The 15,880-nt window shown below is 41.8% G+C and overlaps 1 protein-coding gene across 2 annotated transcripts; it reads right to left on the bottom strand.

Annotated features, from left to right (window-relative positions):
• Positions 1–266: 266 nt before the first annotated feature.
• On the bottom strand, positions 267–15,837 carry SLC25A32 (solute carrier family 25 member 32). 2 transcript variants are annotated; one of them, XM_075743553.1, is made up of 8 exons: positions 15,577–15,837; positions 11,596–11,746; positions 10,434–10,519; positions 9,157–9,317; positions 3,076–3,189; positions 2,364–2,509; positions 600–737; positions 267–386 (listed from the first exon to the last, which is right to left on the bottom strand). In XM_075743553.1, exons 1-7 carry the CDS (start codon positions 15,743–15,745, stop codon positions 602–604), a joined length of 963 nt encoding a protein of 320 aa, XP_075599668.1. In that variant the 5' UTR covers positions 15,746–15,837; the 3' UTR covers positions 267–386; positions 600–601. The 2 variants fall into 2 exon arrangements, with proteins under 2 accessions (XP_075599668.1, XP_075599667.1); XM_075743552.1 differs by lacking the exon at positions 267–386 and having other exon boundaries at positions 580–737; positions 15,577–15,825.
• Positions 15,838–15,880: the final 43 nt, after the last annotated feature.

Raw genomic sequence — 15,880 nt, 5'->3', positions numbered from 1 at the left:
AGCTGTTTTACAAAACAATTTGAGTTTCCAAACTACACCCCACTGAGGCAGCATTTTTGTGTTGGATGAGCAATGGAATTTGGAGCAGTCCATATCCTAAAATCTGAGAAATAACACAGAGGTGGATTCAGAAGACATTGCTGCAAACAACTACATGCATACTTTCTCCATGAGACTCAGAGATTTAAGAAAGTTTCGACAGACCCCAGAGTTGCTTTTTAATAAAGTTTTCCACTTCTGTAGGAGTAGAATCTGACCAACTTGATTATCTTGAGACTTGTCAAAACAGATTAGTCCGTCATTCCAGGCAGGCCAGGATGAACTGAATTGCTGCACAGCTGCCTTCACCCAGTCACAGTGCTATGATTTCACAGTTGCAGAGACATCTGTTTCAAGCAGACACAGCTGATTCAGAGAAGAAGGCAGCAATGCAAGAACATTCAGCAGAAGAGACGTTGGCATGGTTTTACCATCTCCAGGTTCCTTCCTCAAAATACTAGATGAATTCACAGTGTCAAAAAAGACTGCTGAACTAAATCTCTCCCAGATCATAAATATAAAAAATAAAGGATAGATTCCTTACGAACACAAGCTCGTACCTTTAATTATTCTCTTTTCTAAAACCAAGTAAAAAACCAGACACATTTTCATAAACAACAAAGGTAATACAGCAGGCAGGAGTCACTCTGATCACATTTGGGATAATTCCTTTGTAAAATCCATGAATTCCTTCTTTCCTTTAAAGATACAGAAAAACATTTAGTTTTAATTAATGTCTTATAATAGGAATCAGACATAAACCAAAGCCTGGCATTTTTCTTCTCACACTCTCACTGAGAGAGGTACTTCAGGTAACAAATAACAACTTCAAACTAATTTCTTACTGTAGTGTTTAAAGAGCCATAATATATCAAATCTTAACCCATCATTTTCTCTTCTGAACATACAGTAGTATTCTGTAGGTCAGTTAATTAGCCTAAGGTTTGGGTGGGTTTTTGTGGCGTTTTTTGGTATTGTCTGAGTAGGAGGCAATTTACTATCTTTCTTCATGCCACAAGAACTGGTAAAAATAACACAAAATTTCTGCAGCCTGTTTCAAAAAGTGTTTACCTATTTAATCTCACTGAAGCCGGTGGGGCTGAAAGCCTTGGTGGTTTTGAGTCATGTAACAGCAAGTGAGCTGAGGGTCAACATAACTAAGGAAAGTCAGCATATATTTTCAGAGAATTAAAGCACCTCCTACAGAATTTTGATTCCACGGGCCAATAAATGAGAATCTAACTTCTCCCAGTTTGAATCAGAGCATTCACGTTAGGGCTGTTAAAAGTTTCAAAGACTTTTAAACTCAGCTCTGTATTTTCCAGCTTCACAGAGGCCTAGGACACCTGAAGCCATGAGTACAGTTCACACAGATCCTGGAAAGTGCTCGGGTGTGCTTTACACTACCCTCCCTAGGGCTCTAGGCTCCACTTGTTTCATAGTCAGGACAGCAGTGGCCCCAGAATGGCTGTATACATTCACGCTTTGTCAGAACTAATAAGCCTTCCTATAGACTGCGGGACTGAAGGGCACAGCGCTGAGACATCAGAGCTATTTTCGCTTTGACTTGCCTTCAGTCAAAATAGTTGCAACTGCCTCTGAGCCAGGGGTGGTCCTGAACAATACAGCCTCCCTCCCTCATTCAGGTGGCACCTCTTTATACCCCAGGAGCGAGCTGACTCCACTCACGTCTCTCTAGCAATATGCTGCAACCCAGAAACATTGTCCAAAGCAAGATTAACACTGTTTGCATACTGCAAAGGTATGCATGCGCTGTGCGCTGAGGGAAGAGGGTTTGTGAGGAGATCTGCATAGTTGTGGAGTAACAATTCTCTAAAGGTCCTACGGGAAGCTGGGACTAGACTACAAATGTAGTCAGGCCCCAGGGTAACCCAGGGACATCAGTATAAACAGCTCTGGCTAGCTCACTGCCTCCTGCCAGGAATTTGGATTAGCCACAACTCCCAGCACAGCACTCCTGTGATAATTCAAAGCAGTTCGAGTGAGACTTCATTGCTTACGAGCCCCAAAATGGCCAACTCAATGTTATTTTTTAACCTGTATGTGAAATTTGCTGGGAAGGAGAGAAGGGAGACAGAATAAACAACAGAAACCCGCAGGCTAGCATTGACCCTCTCCTATCTCCTCCTTTGTCCTTAGATTATTGCCATTAGTGGCATCTTGCACAAAATGACTGTACAGCTAACATTTTGCTTGCTCTGAGCTGCACTGGTTCTGCAAGTCAGCACGGAAGCCAGAAAACACAGTTCTGATTCTGTAAGACCCACTTTCCAAGATGTAAGCTTTTAACTCTGCATGCCTACCTCCATGTCCTGTGGATCACATCAAACACACCAGAATACGTATTATGCTGATCTTGAAGACGAGCCCGCACAACTTGATAGGGATATGTTGCTGACACAGCGAATATTTTGGATACAGCTGCCATCATTATGTATTCCACAGTGTTCTAAAAGCAACAAAAAGCACCAGGCTTGCCTTAAGTATGGTTTGAATTAGCCAATTTCCAAAAATCTTATTTGATTTTTAAATGTCAAACTAAACAATACTTTAGATTTTCCCCCTTATAATACACACATTTTAAAAAATGTCATTGTTTACTATATACAGCACAAGTAATTAATAGTAAAACTTGTGTTGTGCCCTCTCATTCCCCTCAAGTGAAACACTTCTTCCAAACATAACTACCTTTGCCCAACTTGAACCTGACCAGTTTTCCATTTAAGTGTTTAAGACCACCACCTATGGTTCCACAAAGTCAGACAAAAAAACATTCCTCCCCCTAAAATTCTCAAAACACTTGCCAAAATAAGAAGTTGGTTTCCCTACAGGAAAACAGCTCTAACCACTTGTTTATTTCTAAAAAGTAAAAAAGTATTATTGCCTTCTATATATTCTACATTCCAATTAAAGTATCAATACTTTTGACATTTGGCTGTTCTACAACCTAGACAAATGGAGTTAATTTCCACTTATTCACATGCCACCATCCATTTTTTTTCTCAAGAATCTTACCAATTTTGTATCCGATACTCTGTTTCTATATGTGTTGTATCTCAGTTTCAAATCCTCATATGCCATGAACTGAAGTGCTCCATGTGAAGTTCCAAACAGACCAGGCACAAATCCCTAAAAAATAGGAATAAGACAAGGTTAAACAGCAATGCACAAAACCTATACAACTTGATAGAGCTCAGGTTACACACATACGTATGTCCTCCATTCCTTTACAAATTGTGACTGCACAACTGTCAGTGTGCAGTATGACTCAAAACTGATTCTGGGTTGGTATTCTTAACGGCAGGCATCACACAAAAGCATAATAAATGTTACTTTTCTCCAGATGACCTACAGGCTAAAGACACCTAATGAGCGAGCAAGATAAAACAAAGTGGCCTAGGGACTCCACCTCGCAGAGCACAAGCACAGGTCTTAAAATGCTGGTAAGATGGATCAGGATTGTAAGAATACAAATCAAGCTGCAGTCTTGGCAATGTGCTGCTCAGTGCCTGCCCTTCCCAGGGACTGGCACTAAGCTGTTCAGTTCCCACCTGAGACTGGTACGGCAATGACAGAAGCTGGGGTCTCAGTGAGGAAGGCCATCAGCAGCAGAGGTAGAAAAAAATTATTGCGATCAAGTCCTGGAGATAATAGGTACGTGTGTGCACGTGTGTGTGTCTATATGTATATCTATGATATATATACATTTCTGTATTTAAAATGTGTGCGCATATATATAATCATAGAATCATTTAGGTTGGAAAAGACCTTTAAGACCATCGCCAGATCTACCTGTTAAGCCAGCGCTGCCAAGTCCACCACTAAACCATGTCCCTAAGCACCACATCTATGCATTTTTCAAATACCTCCAGGGATGGTGACTCCACCACTTCCCTGGGCAGCCTGTTCCAGTGCTTCACAACACTTTCAATGAAATTTTTCCTAGTACCCAATCTAAACCTTCCCTGGCACAACTTGAGGCCGTTTCCTCTTGTCCTACTGCTTGTTACCTGGGAGAAGACCAACCCCCACCCGGCTACAACCTCCTTTCAGGTAGTTGTAGAGAGTGATCAGGTCTCCCCTCAGCCTCCTTTTCTCCTAACTTGAGGAAAAACCCTAAACCAACAGCAGGCATAAAAACTGCACAGAGCTTCTACCACTTCAGAGATTAGCCCTCTGCATGCCACATGCCATAGATTTCTTAAGTTTATGATATTACAGCCATTCAGAACATGAATTTTAGGATCTCTTTCATAAATTAGGAAGAATTTCTTCTTACAGTAGAAAATAATGGTCATGAACTAATCATCAGTGACTATGAACTGACAAAATGCATTAAGGACTAGCTAAGGTCTCAGATAAAACACTTTCCCAATTAAGAACAAGTGAAATTAAACCAAACATCTTTATTTCATCAACTTGGAGCATAATCATAGAATTTTGTGAAGTCTGAAGCCAAAGGGCAACAACAGAGGGAAAAAGACAACTTTGGTTTTCAGAAATCCTGGATCAGAAAAGAAAATTAACCAGTAATATAAAAACAGAAGAGGAGGAACAGAGAAAAACAAAATTAGCAAAAATATCAAAGAAAAAATTATCTGGGTCAGAAGAACAAGTAACAGTAGGAAATTTATGTATAGTGATAGCAGGGAAAATCTTCACAAACATTTGCCTATGATTAGACAGTAAAACTGTTAAAAGACAGAGGAAGTAATTGCTCTCTACTTGGAAAGAATTAGAATGGTGTACTTATATCATAGGAGAATGAGGTAATATTTTCCCCACCAACAAAAGAAAAATGTTAAACAACATTTAAGAGTGCTAAACTCTTAAATTTAAGCCAGCAGATTTGGGTAACTTGAACCTGAGAGTCCTAAAGTATCTACTGATGATACTTGTTAATGAGTACCAGCACGCTCCGAGTCTTGTGCTGATGGGGAAAAGCTTCCAAAGACTGAAGGACTTTTAATGTTGGGCCAATATTAAAAAAAATGCTAGAAGGGAGTGAAGCAACTGTCGGCCAACATGCCTCAGTAAAATAAGAGCTGACTTTATGTACTTCCTGTTATTTTTTACTTTAATATTCAAAACAGATCTTTAGAAGACTTTTGCCATGAGAGCTTGACAGGATCAATGGTTGCTCGAAGAAGTCCTGTTTGAATTCTCTTTTGGAGGATTAGAACAATAGACATAATTAAATACATAATTAGAAATGTAAATGGTAAAGCATATAATTCTGAACAGTAGACAGTGGGAAAAAAATTGTATTTTAAAGTTGGCTTAAACAGCTGTAAGTGCCAGAAGATTCAGGACAAGAGAAAAATTTCCCATTGGTTAGTGTTTCAAAGGTCGCTCGTCACAATGAAAAGGAACATACGCAAATGTATATAGAGGAAAGCTTATGGTTCTTAGTACAGCAGGGAACAAGATTGACTTGGTGATGTGGTACTCACATCGCTGCCTGAAGTGTTTGAAAGCGCTCACGCCAGAGCAGCCTCTGCTATATGTTTCAAAAGAATGCAGCGGATTCCCCTTGTAATCTGTGTAGTGTAGTCTTCATTTGGGTTCCCAGTGTGCCGAAGACCAGTAGTATCAGAGTGCCCTGCTCTGACAACTTGTGCAGAAAGACACTGGAAGTATGCCATTATCTCCCTACACATCTTGATGCCTTCATGGTGAAAAACACCACCATCTTTTATGTCAAAGTTACTTACACTTCTGTCTCTCTGTAGAACCTGGGACTAAAGTTAAAATCAAGATGGCCAAATCTCAGTGGATTTTGCTATATACAAGTACAAAGACATATAAAGTAACTTCACTTACAAGCTTCACATTTGCAAGAAGGAGGAAAATTGCATGAGCAAAAGCACAGCAAAATAAGAGAGCTAAGTGCCTTAGACATTAACGGACTGGAAAAAAATACTTTATTCTCAGAGTACAGAATCATAGAATCATACAATGGTTTGGGTTGGAAGGGACCTTAAAGATCATCTAGTTCCAACCCCCCTGCCATGGGCAGGGACACCCTCCACTAGACCAGGTTGCCCAAAGCCCCATCCAACCTGGCCTTGAACACTTCCAGGGATGGGGCATCCACAGCCTCTCTGGGCAACCTGTTCCAGTGCCTCACCACTCTAACAGGAAAGAATTTCTTGCTAACAGCTAATCTAAACCGACCTTCCTTCAGCTTAAAGCCATTCCCCCTTGTCCTGTCCCTACACTCCCTCATAAACAGTCCCTCACCAGCTTTCCTGTAGGCCCCCTTGAGGTACTGGAAGGCTGCAATTAGATCTCCCCGGAGCCTTCTCTTTTCCAGGCTGAACAATCCCAACTCTCACAGCCTGTCCTCATAGGAGAGGTGCTCCATCCCTCTGGTCATCTTCGTGGCCCTCCTCTGGACTCTCTCCAACAGCTCCATGTCTCTCCTGTACTGGGGCCCCCAGAGCTGGACGCAGTACTCCAGGTGGGGTCTCACAAGAGCGGAGTAGAGGGGCAGGATCACCTCCCTCAACCTGCTGGTCACACCTCTTTTGATGCAGCCCAGGACACGGTTGGCTTTCTGGGCTGCAAGCGCACACTGCCAGCTTGCTACCAAAGGTGAAATGACAATAGAGAAGTGTCCAATATATCTATGTCACTTGGTAACACGCATACATTACTGCTAGGATTTTGTTGTTGCTGTTGTTAGCATACTGCATTATTATTCCCAGTCTTAATGACTCTATATCTTAATGACTTTAATCTCCTGCACTTCCTGTTTGGTTTACTGTTGTCTATTACGCATTGCTCTATTTCTAATTGCTGCTTCTACATCATTGCTGAAAGAGAACGAAACTGAAAATACAAATACAGAAGCATGGAGGCCAGGAAGAGTGGTAGTTGCATTCTTGATTGATGTTTTAGTAGTCAGTCACTCTAGAGTAGACATCTAACAGTTTCCCAAGAGCTCAGAGATATTTTATGTTTTTCTAAAAGTGCCAACTCCTACAATCTTACTATTATTTTACAATGTTTGGTCTCTCCTGCCTTACGCTTGAAAAGAACCTACAGCACTCTTAACAGAGATGGTTGCATGACATTCAACTTCATGGCAAAGTAATTTTTAGAGCTCAGATCTCCAACAGTTCTATAGGCATGTTTTTTTCCTCTGCCTGGTGTGCAGCAGAGCAGTTCTCTCCCCAGTCATCTGGGGGACGGAGGCCAAAGGATAAAGCCCAGTGGATGGAGGGTGGGGAAGATCACTGACTAGATGATTACTGGGATAATCGGTGACAGAAAGGCTCCTGTTTTTTCAAAACCAGGCCAAATTCAAGAAGAACAAATTATTGAGGAATGCAGCTTCAGATGAATGATAGTTTAATGAACGAACAACACCCAACAGAGCTAATAAAGACAGCTTTGATCCCTGCTAGAAAGATCGATGCATCCTGCCATTACTAGTCTTGTACCCCAAAGGACTGAAAGGAATTGCTCAGAGCAGTAACAGCATCTTGTGCAAAGGAGAGCAAGATATGGGATTGCTTGGACAGAAATACTGTTCTTTAGAAGACTAATCTCAAATTAATCTGAAAGAAACTACTTCCAGATTCTATTTCCAACTTGTGGTGGTATTCTCTGAGATCCCCTTATTTGCTATAAGGAACTCTGAAATTAAGATTATGAGGAAGACGATGACATTTGTGTGCACTATAGCTGCTGCAACGCATGGCAAATAACAAAACCTCAGCCATCAAATTTCAAATAAAGCAGGAAAGAGAAAAAAAATAAAACTCTCCCAAAACTAGAAAATGGAGAAAGGCTACAGTATGAACAAGTCAAAAAGCCACCTGAAGAGGTACCTTTTTTCCCAGTATAGATAAAGTTGAGAGAATCCTGACATCAAATGAAAGTTGCTCAGTGTGCATAGTTATGTAGGTCACTCAGGACCCATCTAGGTCACCTTCTTTGCAGATTTAAGCAAGTAATTTGCTCTTTCAAAGGAATTACCTGTTTTAGTTCCCCACTTGCAGATTAACACTACAAAGGAGTGTCTAGTGCCAAAGGCAACAACATGCTACATGCATGAATAATCTGAAAAGTAACTCAATGGAAGGACATCTTAAACCCTAACAGAGACAAGAAATTAGAACTTATCTACATGGAACAGAGCAGACATCCAGGCAGGCAAATCGGAAACCCTGACAATGTCAATTTAGGAATAAGTAAGGTGCCTTATTCCTGGTGTCAGAATTCGACATTCATTGGTATGTGGCATACTAGTCTTCCAGCATAGGAAGGATTATCTTTTTCACTGCAAATAAAAGAAGTTAATGTTCAGTAATCAGGACAATTCCTGAGAGATAGTGTTCTTGGTCTATAGCATTACTTGCAGGAGAGGAGCCAGACTGAACTAAAATAGGTTTCTTCACACCTTCCAGGCAATGATGAATGCATCTTGATGTCATCGCCTGAAGGAAGGAGGAGGCCAAAAGTCCAAATCCAGTTGCCATCTGTTTCCCTAAATTAAAGGAATAAAAACCCCACACATACGCAGACCATATTTAGAAGTCTGCAAATTTTATGGATCTAGAGATGACAGATTACAGACCTCAATAACTAGAGGGCAAATGAGCAGTTGTGAAACCATCCATTGTGGAAGAAAAAATTAGCAACTACTTTAGTCATATGTTATGTTCCACAAGATGTCAGAAAAACAGAGATAAAGGATGAAATGGAAGACAGCACTAGCAGCAAGATAGATTATACTATTGCTGCCCTCCTTATCCAAATTCTAATTATAGGAAGACTCCAAAAAATTAAAAAGCAGCTTGTAGTTTACTCTCATTTCAGCATTAACACCCAATAGAAGATGGCTTAGCCATACAGTTTACACTCTATTCTTCAATGATTTCCTACATTTTAACAGTATAATAGCTTTTCTTCTGATTAAGCCTTTTCACAGCAGTTCTTCAGTGGGAAAGAAGACTCAGAATAAAAGTAAGCGAGCTAATACAAAAAATTACTTGCTTTTTTTTTTTTGTAGACGAGTATTTACAAGTCTCGCCATGCTACTGAGTAGTGCCAGCCAATCCTGAAATTTTTCTTAAATTTTATTACCTTATATAAGCCACGTATGCCCTCTGTCTTGTATATCTTTGTAAGAGCATCAAACATTCCTCTATATTGCCGCTTTGACGGATCAACACCAGCGTTATATTGTAGCACAAGTCGTGTCTTCGTTACCCATATTGGGTTTGTAATACAGAGAGTCATGGCTCCTGAGAACAGATGGAAGTTAGATTGTTATGCCAACTCCAAAGCTTGTCCCAGTTTGTTCAGTCCAGCGTAACACAGGCTTCTACAATGACAAAACTACTTATCCTACAAGAGGACTCATTACTTAAAACAGGCTAAGTTTATGCCCAGCATTGTTCCCTCTCTCTGCCTTCAAAGCTCACAATCAAGTCCAACCTACTCCTGCTGGGGGTACTTCTGTAGAGCATACGGCTTTTTGCACGGTCCTAGTACATCCTCTTTTTACCTCACCTTTCCACCATCAGTACTGTAATCTGTAGTAGATAGGAAACATAAGTAATTTCTTCAGGTACTCCTGATTATCTGACTTATTCTTTGGGTATACAATTGTTCAAAATTTAATAGACACATCAGTCATGAGAAATTTGCTTAATCATAATCACAGATTAATAGAAGCAACCCATTATAACAGCTTTATAGGTTATTGAAAATACAGTTGTAAAATAACCCATTACTATTTTTCACATCAAACAACATGCCTTATATTTCAACACTAAATGAACGCTCCAACCTCCCAATAAAGTCTTCCCAATTGTCTAGATTAAATACAACACAGAAGCCTGTACAAGAACATGTTATAAACAATATATTAAAAGTTTTGCTGATAGAAGTTGTATTTTTATTTCAGATCTTTAGTTTTTAAGAAAACTTGGACCATAGATAAAGATTTTCAAAGACCAATGACCAATTCACTTACTCTATTAACGTCAATAGGCCTTCTCTTTTCCAGGTCTAAGTGTTAAACATTTAATGAGTTAACAAGCTGATAGCAGCAGATTTATAGAGTTATATTTTGGGACTCAATATAGTACTAAATATGGAAACTGCTTCTATACAATGAAAACAAGGTCAAAAGGTATTTTGACAACTGCTATTTCTGAGCAAAAGTGAAAAGACCACAGTGATCCATCTATTCATCTTAGACATCATTAATTTATTTACAGACAATAAATGATTGCATTTGGACTTGACCACTTACACTTGCCACCTGTAAGAAAAAGCAGCACTGACACACAAAGGCAGGGCAACATATGGAAAGGCTAGCAGCAAACATTAATATTCTTTGCATTTAAACTCACCAGCCTCTGCAGCTGACACTAGGTGTTCGGTTGCACTGAGACTTTCCAGCTTCCCTTCTTTTTTGTAAGCTTTGATGGCATTGTAACTAGAAAATGTAAAATACATTTTGGTAAAGGTGAAAACAAACCTACATCACTAAAAAAAACCCCAAAACAACAAAACAACTCACTTAATATCGTAGCAAACACTAGGTGGTACACAGCCTTTGAAAACAGGTATCTAAGCAAACTATCTTTGTTTAGTTGATTAATTGACCTGTGAGCAGTTAGCTCCTTAAAGTGAACTATGGTAATACATATTTAAATTGATAAAGTGTCACTGTCAGTATCAATGGGACTGCACCTTGAAACAGCTATCGGATCTCAAGAATCAACTTCTAAAAGAAACTGAGCAGATAGCCTCCTTTTTATTGAGAGCAACAGTGACAAGTATCTATCTTCTAGCTCAGAAATACACTGAGCTTTCTTCTCTTGATCCAGTTTCCAGTCTTTGTGGACGAGAAACTGTCAACAGGAGCCAAACTGTCAACAGCAAAGCTTGAGGACTGAAGTACAACAATAACAGAGTCTAGGCAAATGACAAGTTAGGTTTGCATAGGCATACCAACTAACTGTTCCCTGAAGTGTTTCAGTTAACAGGGATCAGCAGTAAATCAGGTCACAGTTACACAGCTAATAAAGTAGCAAAGATTGAGTATTAAAAACCAGGCTTTATAAGCAAAGCCCATCAACTCACAAAAGCAATGCAAGAACTGACCGCCACTAAAATTATTAAAAATCAGTTAAACATTTAGGTTTAGTAGAAAACTTTATCATGTTCTCTAATTTTAACACGTCAGTTTAGGTTTTTATTTTTTGTGAGGTTTTAAGCACAGTGTATTGGCACTTTCAGACGATTCTTCATGAATTACGTCACTATCTCTCAAGTTCCTTAGCATTTTCACAGTACCAAGGGAATGCACTGTACTTGACAAAGTAATAGGTCTCTGACTCAAATTGCTTAAATTCTAAACCAGCAAACCATAATAAAGATGTGGACTTACTAAAAGAATCACAAGTTTATAAGCCACTTAGCACGTTTTTATACCCCCCCAAAGAAGATGCAGTGTGTATCCAAACATTACATTGCACAGGCTGTGACATGTTTTACAGATCTACTTACAAGAAAAAGTAAAGTCCCCAGGAAGCTCCAGCTCCCAACATGTTTGGAGTTACCCCTTGATATAAGCCTCGTAGTCCTTCATGCTTCCAGACAGTGGTCATACAGTGGAGAATCCCATTGTATTTCGGCCTCAGCTCCAATCCATCACTTACTACAAAAGGAAGAAAGAAATTATACAGAAAAGCATTTCAGGAAGCATGAAGTTCAGTTGTATAAAGCCACCACAGAAGAACACAGCCTCCAAAGCAAGCTAGAAAGGAACATGAAACCTAACTGATTAGCTGTATTTAAAAGTGCTCTTTTAAAAGTATGCAAGAGTTGGGGTTTACAGTTTTCTAAGTCCAGAGTTAAGGAACTTTAAAAAAACGGAAAAAGAAACAAAAAAAATAAAAGAAAATTAACTTTTAAGCTTTGCAAGAGAAAATTTCCCATCAATCTGACAAGGCTAAACACATGCATTGCTGTGCATTTTTGGTGAGTAGCAGCTTTAATTGACGTTTTTTGTCTCTTCTTTTTAGCACCCCAGCAATTTCACATCGTATTTGCAGCGATACATGTGTGGTCTTTGACAACACATTTCTATGAGGAGTTTAGACAGGCCCCCAGTAACAACTCTTAAATTCAAACTTCCTCTTTGAAATGTTCCATAAAGATCTGAATATTTCCAACGGGTCATGTCTTATTGATTCCAAAGTTGTTTTTTACCAGAACACTCAAAGGTTATTTCCATCAAAAATTTTCATGTTCTCCTTCTATTCTCATTGAATGGATTTGCAGGAAAACACTAAATGCATACACTTCTCCCACCAAGTAACCAAACAGCTGCCTGTCCAAATATTCAGAAAATATGACTGTCAACGAGATAAAAAACATGCAAGTTTTTGTTTGACATTTAATTTAGAACACAGATATTCATGCAACTTACGTGGTAAGTTGCTCTTGCTGTAACAGCAAGAGAGTAAGTTGGTTACCGATGACGTGCATGATACAGTGCATGGTGAGATGACAAAAGGTGACAGACACAAGCTGGTACAGAGGCAACTCTGACCAGAACTTTTTCTCCATCAGAGTGGTCAAATACTGGAACAAGTTGCCTGAAGATGCATCTTTAGAGCTACTCAAAACTTTAGACAAGACTCTGAGCAATCCGATCTGAGCAGACCTTATCTGAGTAGGGGGTGAACTCCATAGGTCCCTTCTGACCTAAATGACTCTATGATGTCAACATAGCAGCAGCTTTCATTCTTAATGTAGACATAAGGCTAGATTGCAATTTTACTGAAAATTAATTTCAAAGTTTTACACTCACCACAAATTTTGTGTCCTCATCAGCATTCATCCTGGTAATCATGAATTTCAGATGTCTTCTGTTCAGTACCACATTTATTATTGATTCTCCTTTGAACTTTGTGTACAGTACTGTACATTGTGACTTCAGGACTAAAGACAAAATGTTTTTTCTGAGCACACTGTGACTAGGCCTCAACACCTTGACAATCACTCAAAACTTGAACACAAATTCAATGCCTCTTTTCTCCCTCCTGAATGAGCACTGCTAGACCTTTCCCAAAGACTTTTCTGATTTTTTTACCATGCTGTCATTAAATCGGGTTTATAAACATATAAACAAGGTGGGAAATCAGAGACATGAATGCAAGTCTGTCTGCCAGGGATGCTGCCAAGAATCTTCACAACACTGACTTCTGATCTCAGCTCTTCCTGACGGAAGACAAAACTTAGGAATCATTATTTTCAATCCAAACAAGCATGTGAAATTATCCCTTGCTTTCTCTCTGTACAGTCTGACTAAAAAGCTACCTGGAGGTAAGGCAGATTAAGTTTAACATTGGAGCACCAGCAAATACCTTGGGTATAGTTCAAAAACATACCAGTGCGGCAAGAGAGGGCTGTTAATGACACTCATATGCAGCAGAAAGGAAGAGCCTGCATCCTTAAACGACTTCTAAACTCAAAGCATACCAGCATCTTATTCTCTCCTGTGCCAAAAGGTGTATCCTCTGGGTATCAAGAATCAATACATGAGCTATTCTGTTAAAAGATGGACTTCAGATCTCAGTGATTCAGAACAAACTTTTGTAAAAAAGCTCTGAGTGTTGGTGAGTCCAACCAAACCCTGACAGATGGAAATCGGGAACAAACGTCATATGGAATCACAGAGTAATTTAGGCTGGCAGTGACCTCCAAAAGTCATCTAACCCAACCCTCTGCTCAAAAGATCTAATTAGATCAGGTTACTCAGGGACATGTCCAGTCGGTTCCTGGACATTTCCAAGGCTGAAGAGATTACAGCCTCTCTGGATAACCACTTCCAGTATTTGACCACTCTCACAGTAAAAATCCTTTTCCCTAAGAAATAAGTGGAATCTTCCATGTTCCTACTTGTGCCTGCTCCCTCCTGCCCTATCACTGTTCACCTCCAAGACGAATCTGTCTCCACTTTCTCGTGTCCTCCAATCACAGAGCCATAGACTCCGACATATCTCCCCTCAGCCTTCTCTTCGTGAGGCTGAACCCATCCTGCTCTGTCAGCCTGTCCTCCTACATCATGTGCTCCAGCCCCTTCACCAGTCTGGTGGCTTCCACTGTCAATGTCTTCCTTGTATTGGTGAGCCTCAAACTAGACACAGTATAACAGACACAGTCTTGCAAGTGTGAAATAGAAAGGAGCACTTTTCCTAGCTACACTCTTCATAAGACAGCACAGGACATGCCCACACTAGGGTATCACAGAATGGTTTGGGTTGGAAGGGACCTCAAAGACCATCTAGTTCCAACCCCCCTGCCATGGGCAGGGACACCCTCCACTAGACCACATTGCCCAAAGCCCCATCCAACCTGGCCTTGAACCCTTCCAGGGATGGGGCATCCACAGCTTCTCTGGGCAACCTGTTCCAGTGCCTCACCACTCTAACAGGAAAGAATTTCTTCCTAATATCTAATCTAAATCGACCCTCCTTCAGCTTAAAGCCATTACGCCTTGCAGACAAATGTTTAAATCCAACTTTACAAGGAGTCTGTTGGGAAATGTAATGCTTTAAATGTTGTAAAAGTCTCTGTGATAGTTCACTATTTGTGTTTGATATCTTAAACGCCCATGCATCCATTTAGATAACAATCCAAAGACACAGCAAAATGTTCCCACCTCTATAAAAGAGAATGTGATAAAAGGGCAACGTGTTTCTCATGTTAACAGCAAAATCAATAAGGAGAAGCCGACATGCTTCCCTGCAGAAAAACAATCAAGTTAGAGTTTTCTGTAAAACAATACCACTACTGTTAACCACCAAGATTATTGTAAAACTACTGTTACGCTTTGAGTGTTGAAAATCCTTGGCATGAAGGTGAACTTTGAATGCTGGCTTGAGACAATCCTCCTGTCAAAACCAGGCAATCTTGCCGTGTCCTGTGGCACTGGTGGTCAGGAGAGAGGGAGAAGCCCGGCCAGCCCTCTCACCCGCCGGCACACAGCACGTTTGACAGTCCCGAGACAGGACAGGAAGATTAGGCTTTGGGACAGGCGGCAAAAGAGCCCCAGACCGTCCCTTGTCGCCCAAGGCCCGTTTATTCCAAGCCGCGGGGCCACCCTGCCAGCGCCCGCTGTCACGTAGCCGCACACAGGCTCGGGCAAAAATCTGCAGGCTCATCTGGCCGCACTCTCCCTCAAAAAAAAAAGCCGGCGGGTCACTGGCGTGGGAGCGGCGGGCTCAGCGAGATCGGTACGCGTTGTTTGTGTCGCCCGCAGCGGCGAGCTCTGGGGGGGAGCGGGGCTCTGGGGCTTTCCCCGGCCCCACACCCCACCGCCCCAGCAGGCGCCCCGGCCCCGCGGGGACAGCCGCGACCTCCGCCTCCGGGACCCACGGCAGCCCCCCGCCTGGGGCACCGCGGCCTTGCGGCGCAGGGCCCGCAGCCTCCCCGGCCCGGCCCGGCCCGGCGTGTGGGGGGCGGCCGGTACGGCCTCACCTGCGAAGCGGATCTTGACGAGGTCCAGCGGGTGGAGCACCAGGGTGGAGACGACGCCGCCGCTGAGCCCCGCCGCCAGGTTCTCCAGCTGCACGTGGCGGAGGAGGGACCGGACGGGCGGCGGCGCCACCGGCTCCCCCACGGCGCACGTGGGCCCCTGGGCGCTCATCGCCAACGGCGGCGGCCCACGCCGGCGGCGCGCGGGCAGGGGGCGGGGCGGCGCCCACTCTCTCCCTCGCCCGCCGCGAGCTGACAGCCAATCCCGGCGCCGCAGAGGAGCAGGGTCGCGCGAGAACAGTCCGCT

The sequence above is a fragment of the Balearica regulorum genome, chromosome 2 (assembly GCF_011004875.1).
Source record: "Balearica regulorum gibbericeps isolate bBalReg1 chromosome 2, bBalReg1.pri, whole genome shotgun sequence".
NCBI lineage: Eukaryota > Metazoa > Chordata > Aves > Gruiformes > Gruidae > Balearica > Balearica regulorum.
This window is presented reverse-complemented; position numbering and strand designations above follow the sequence as displayed.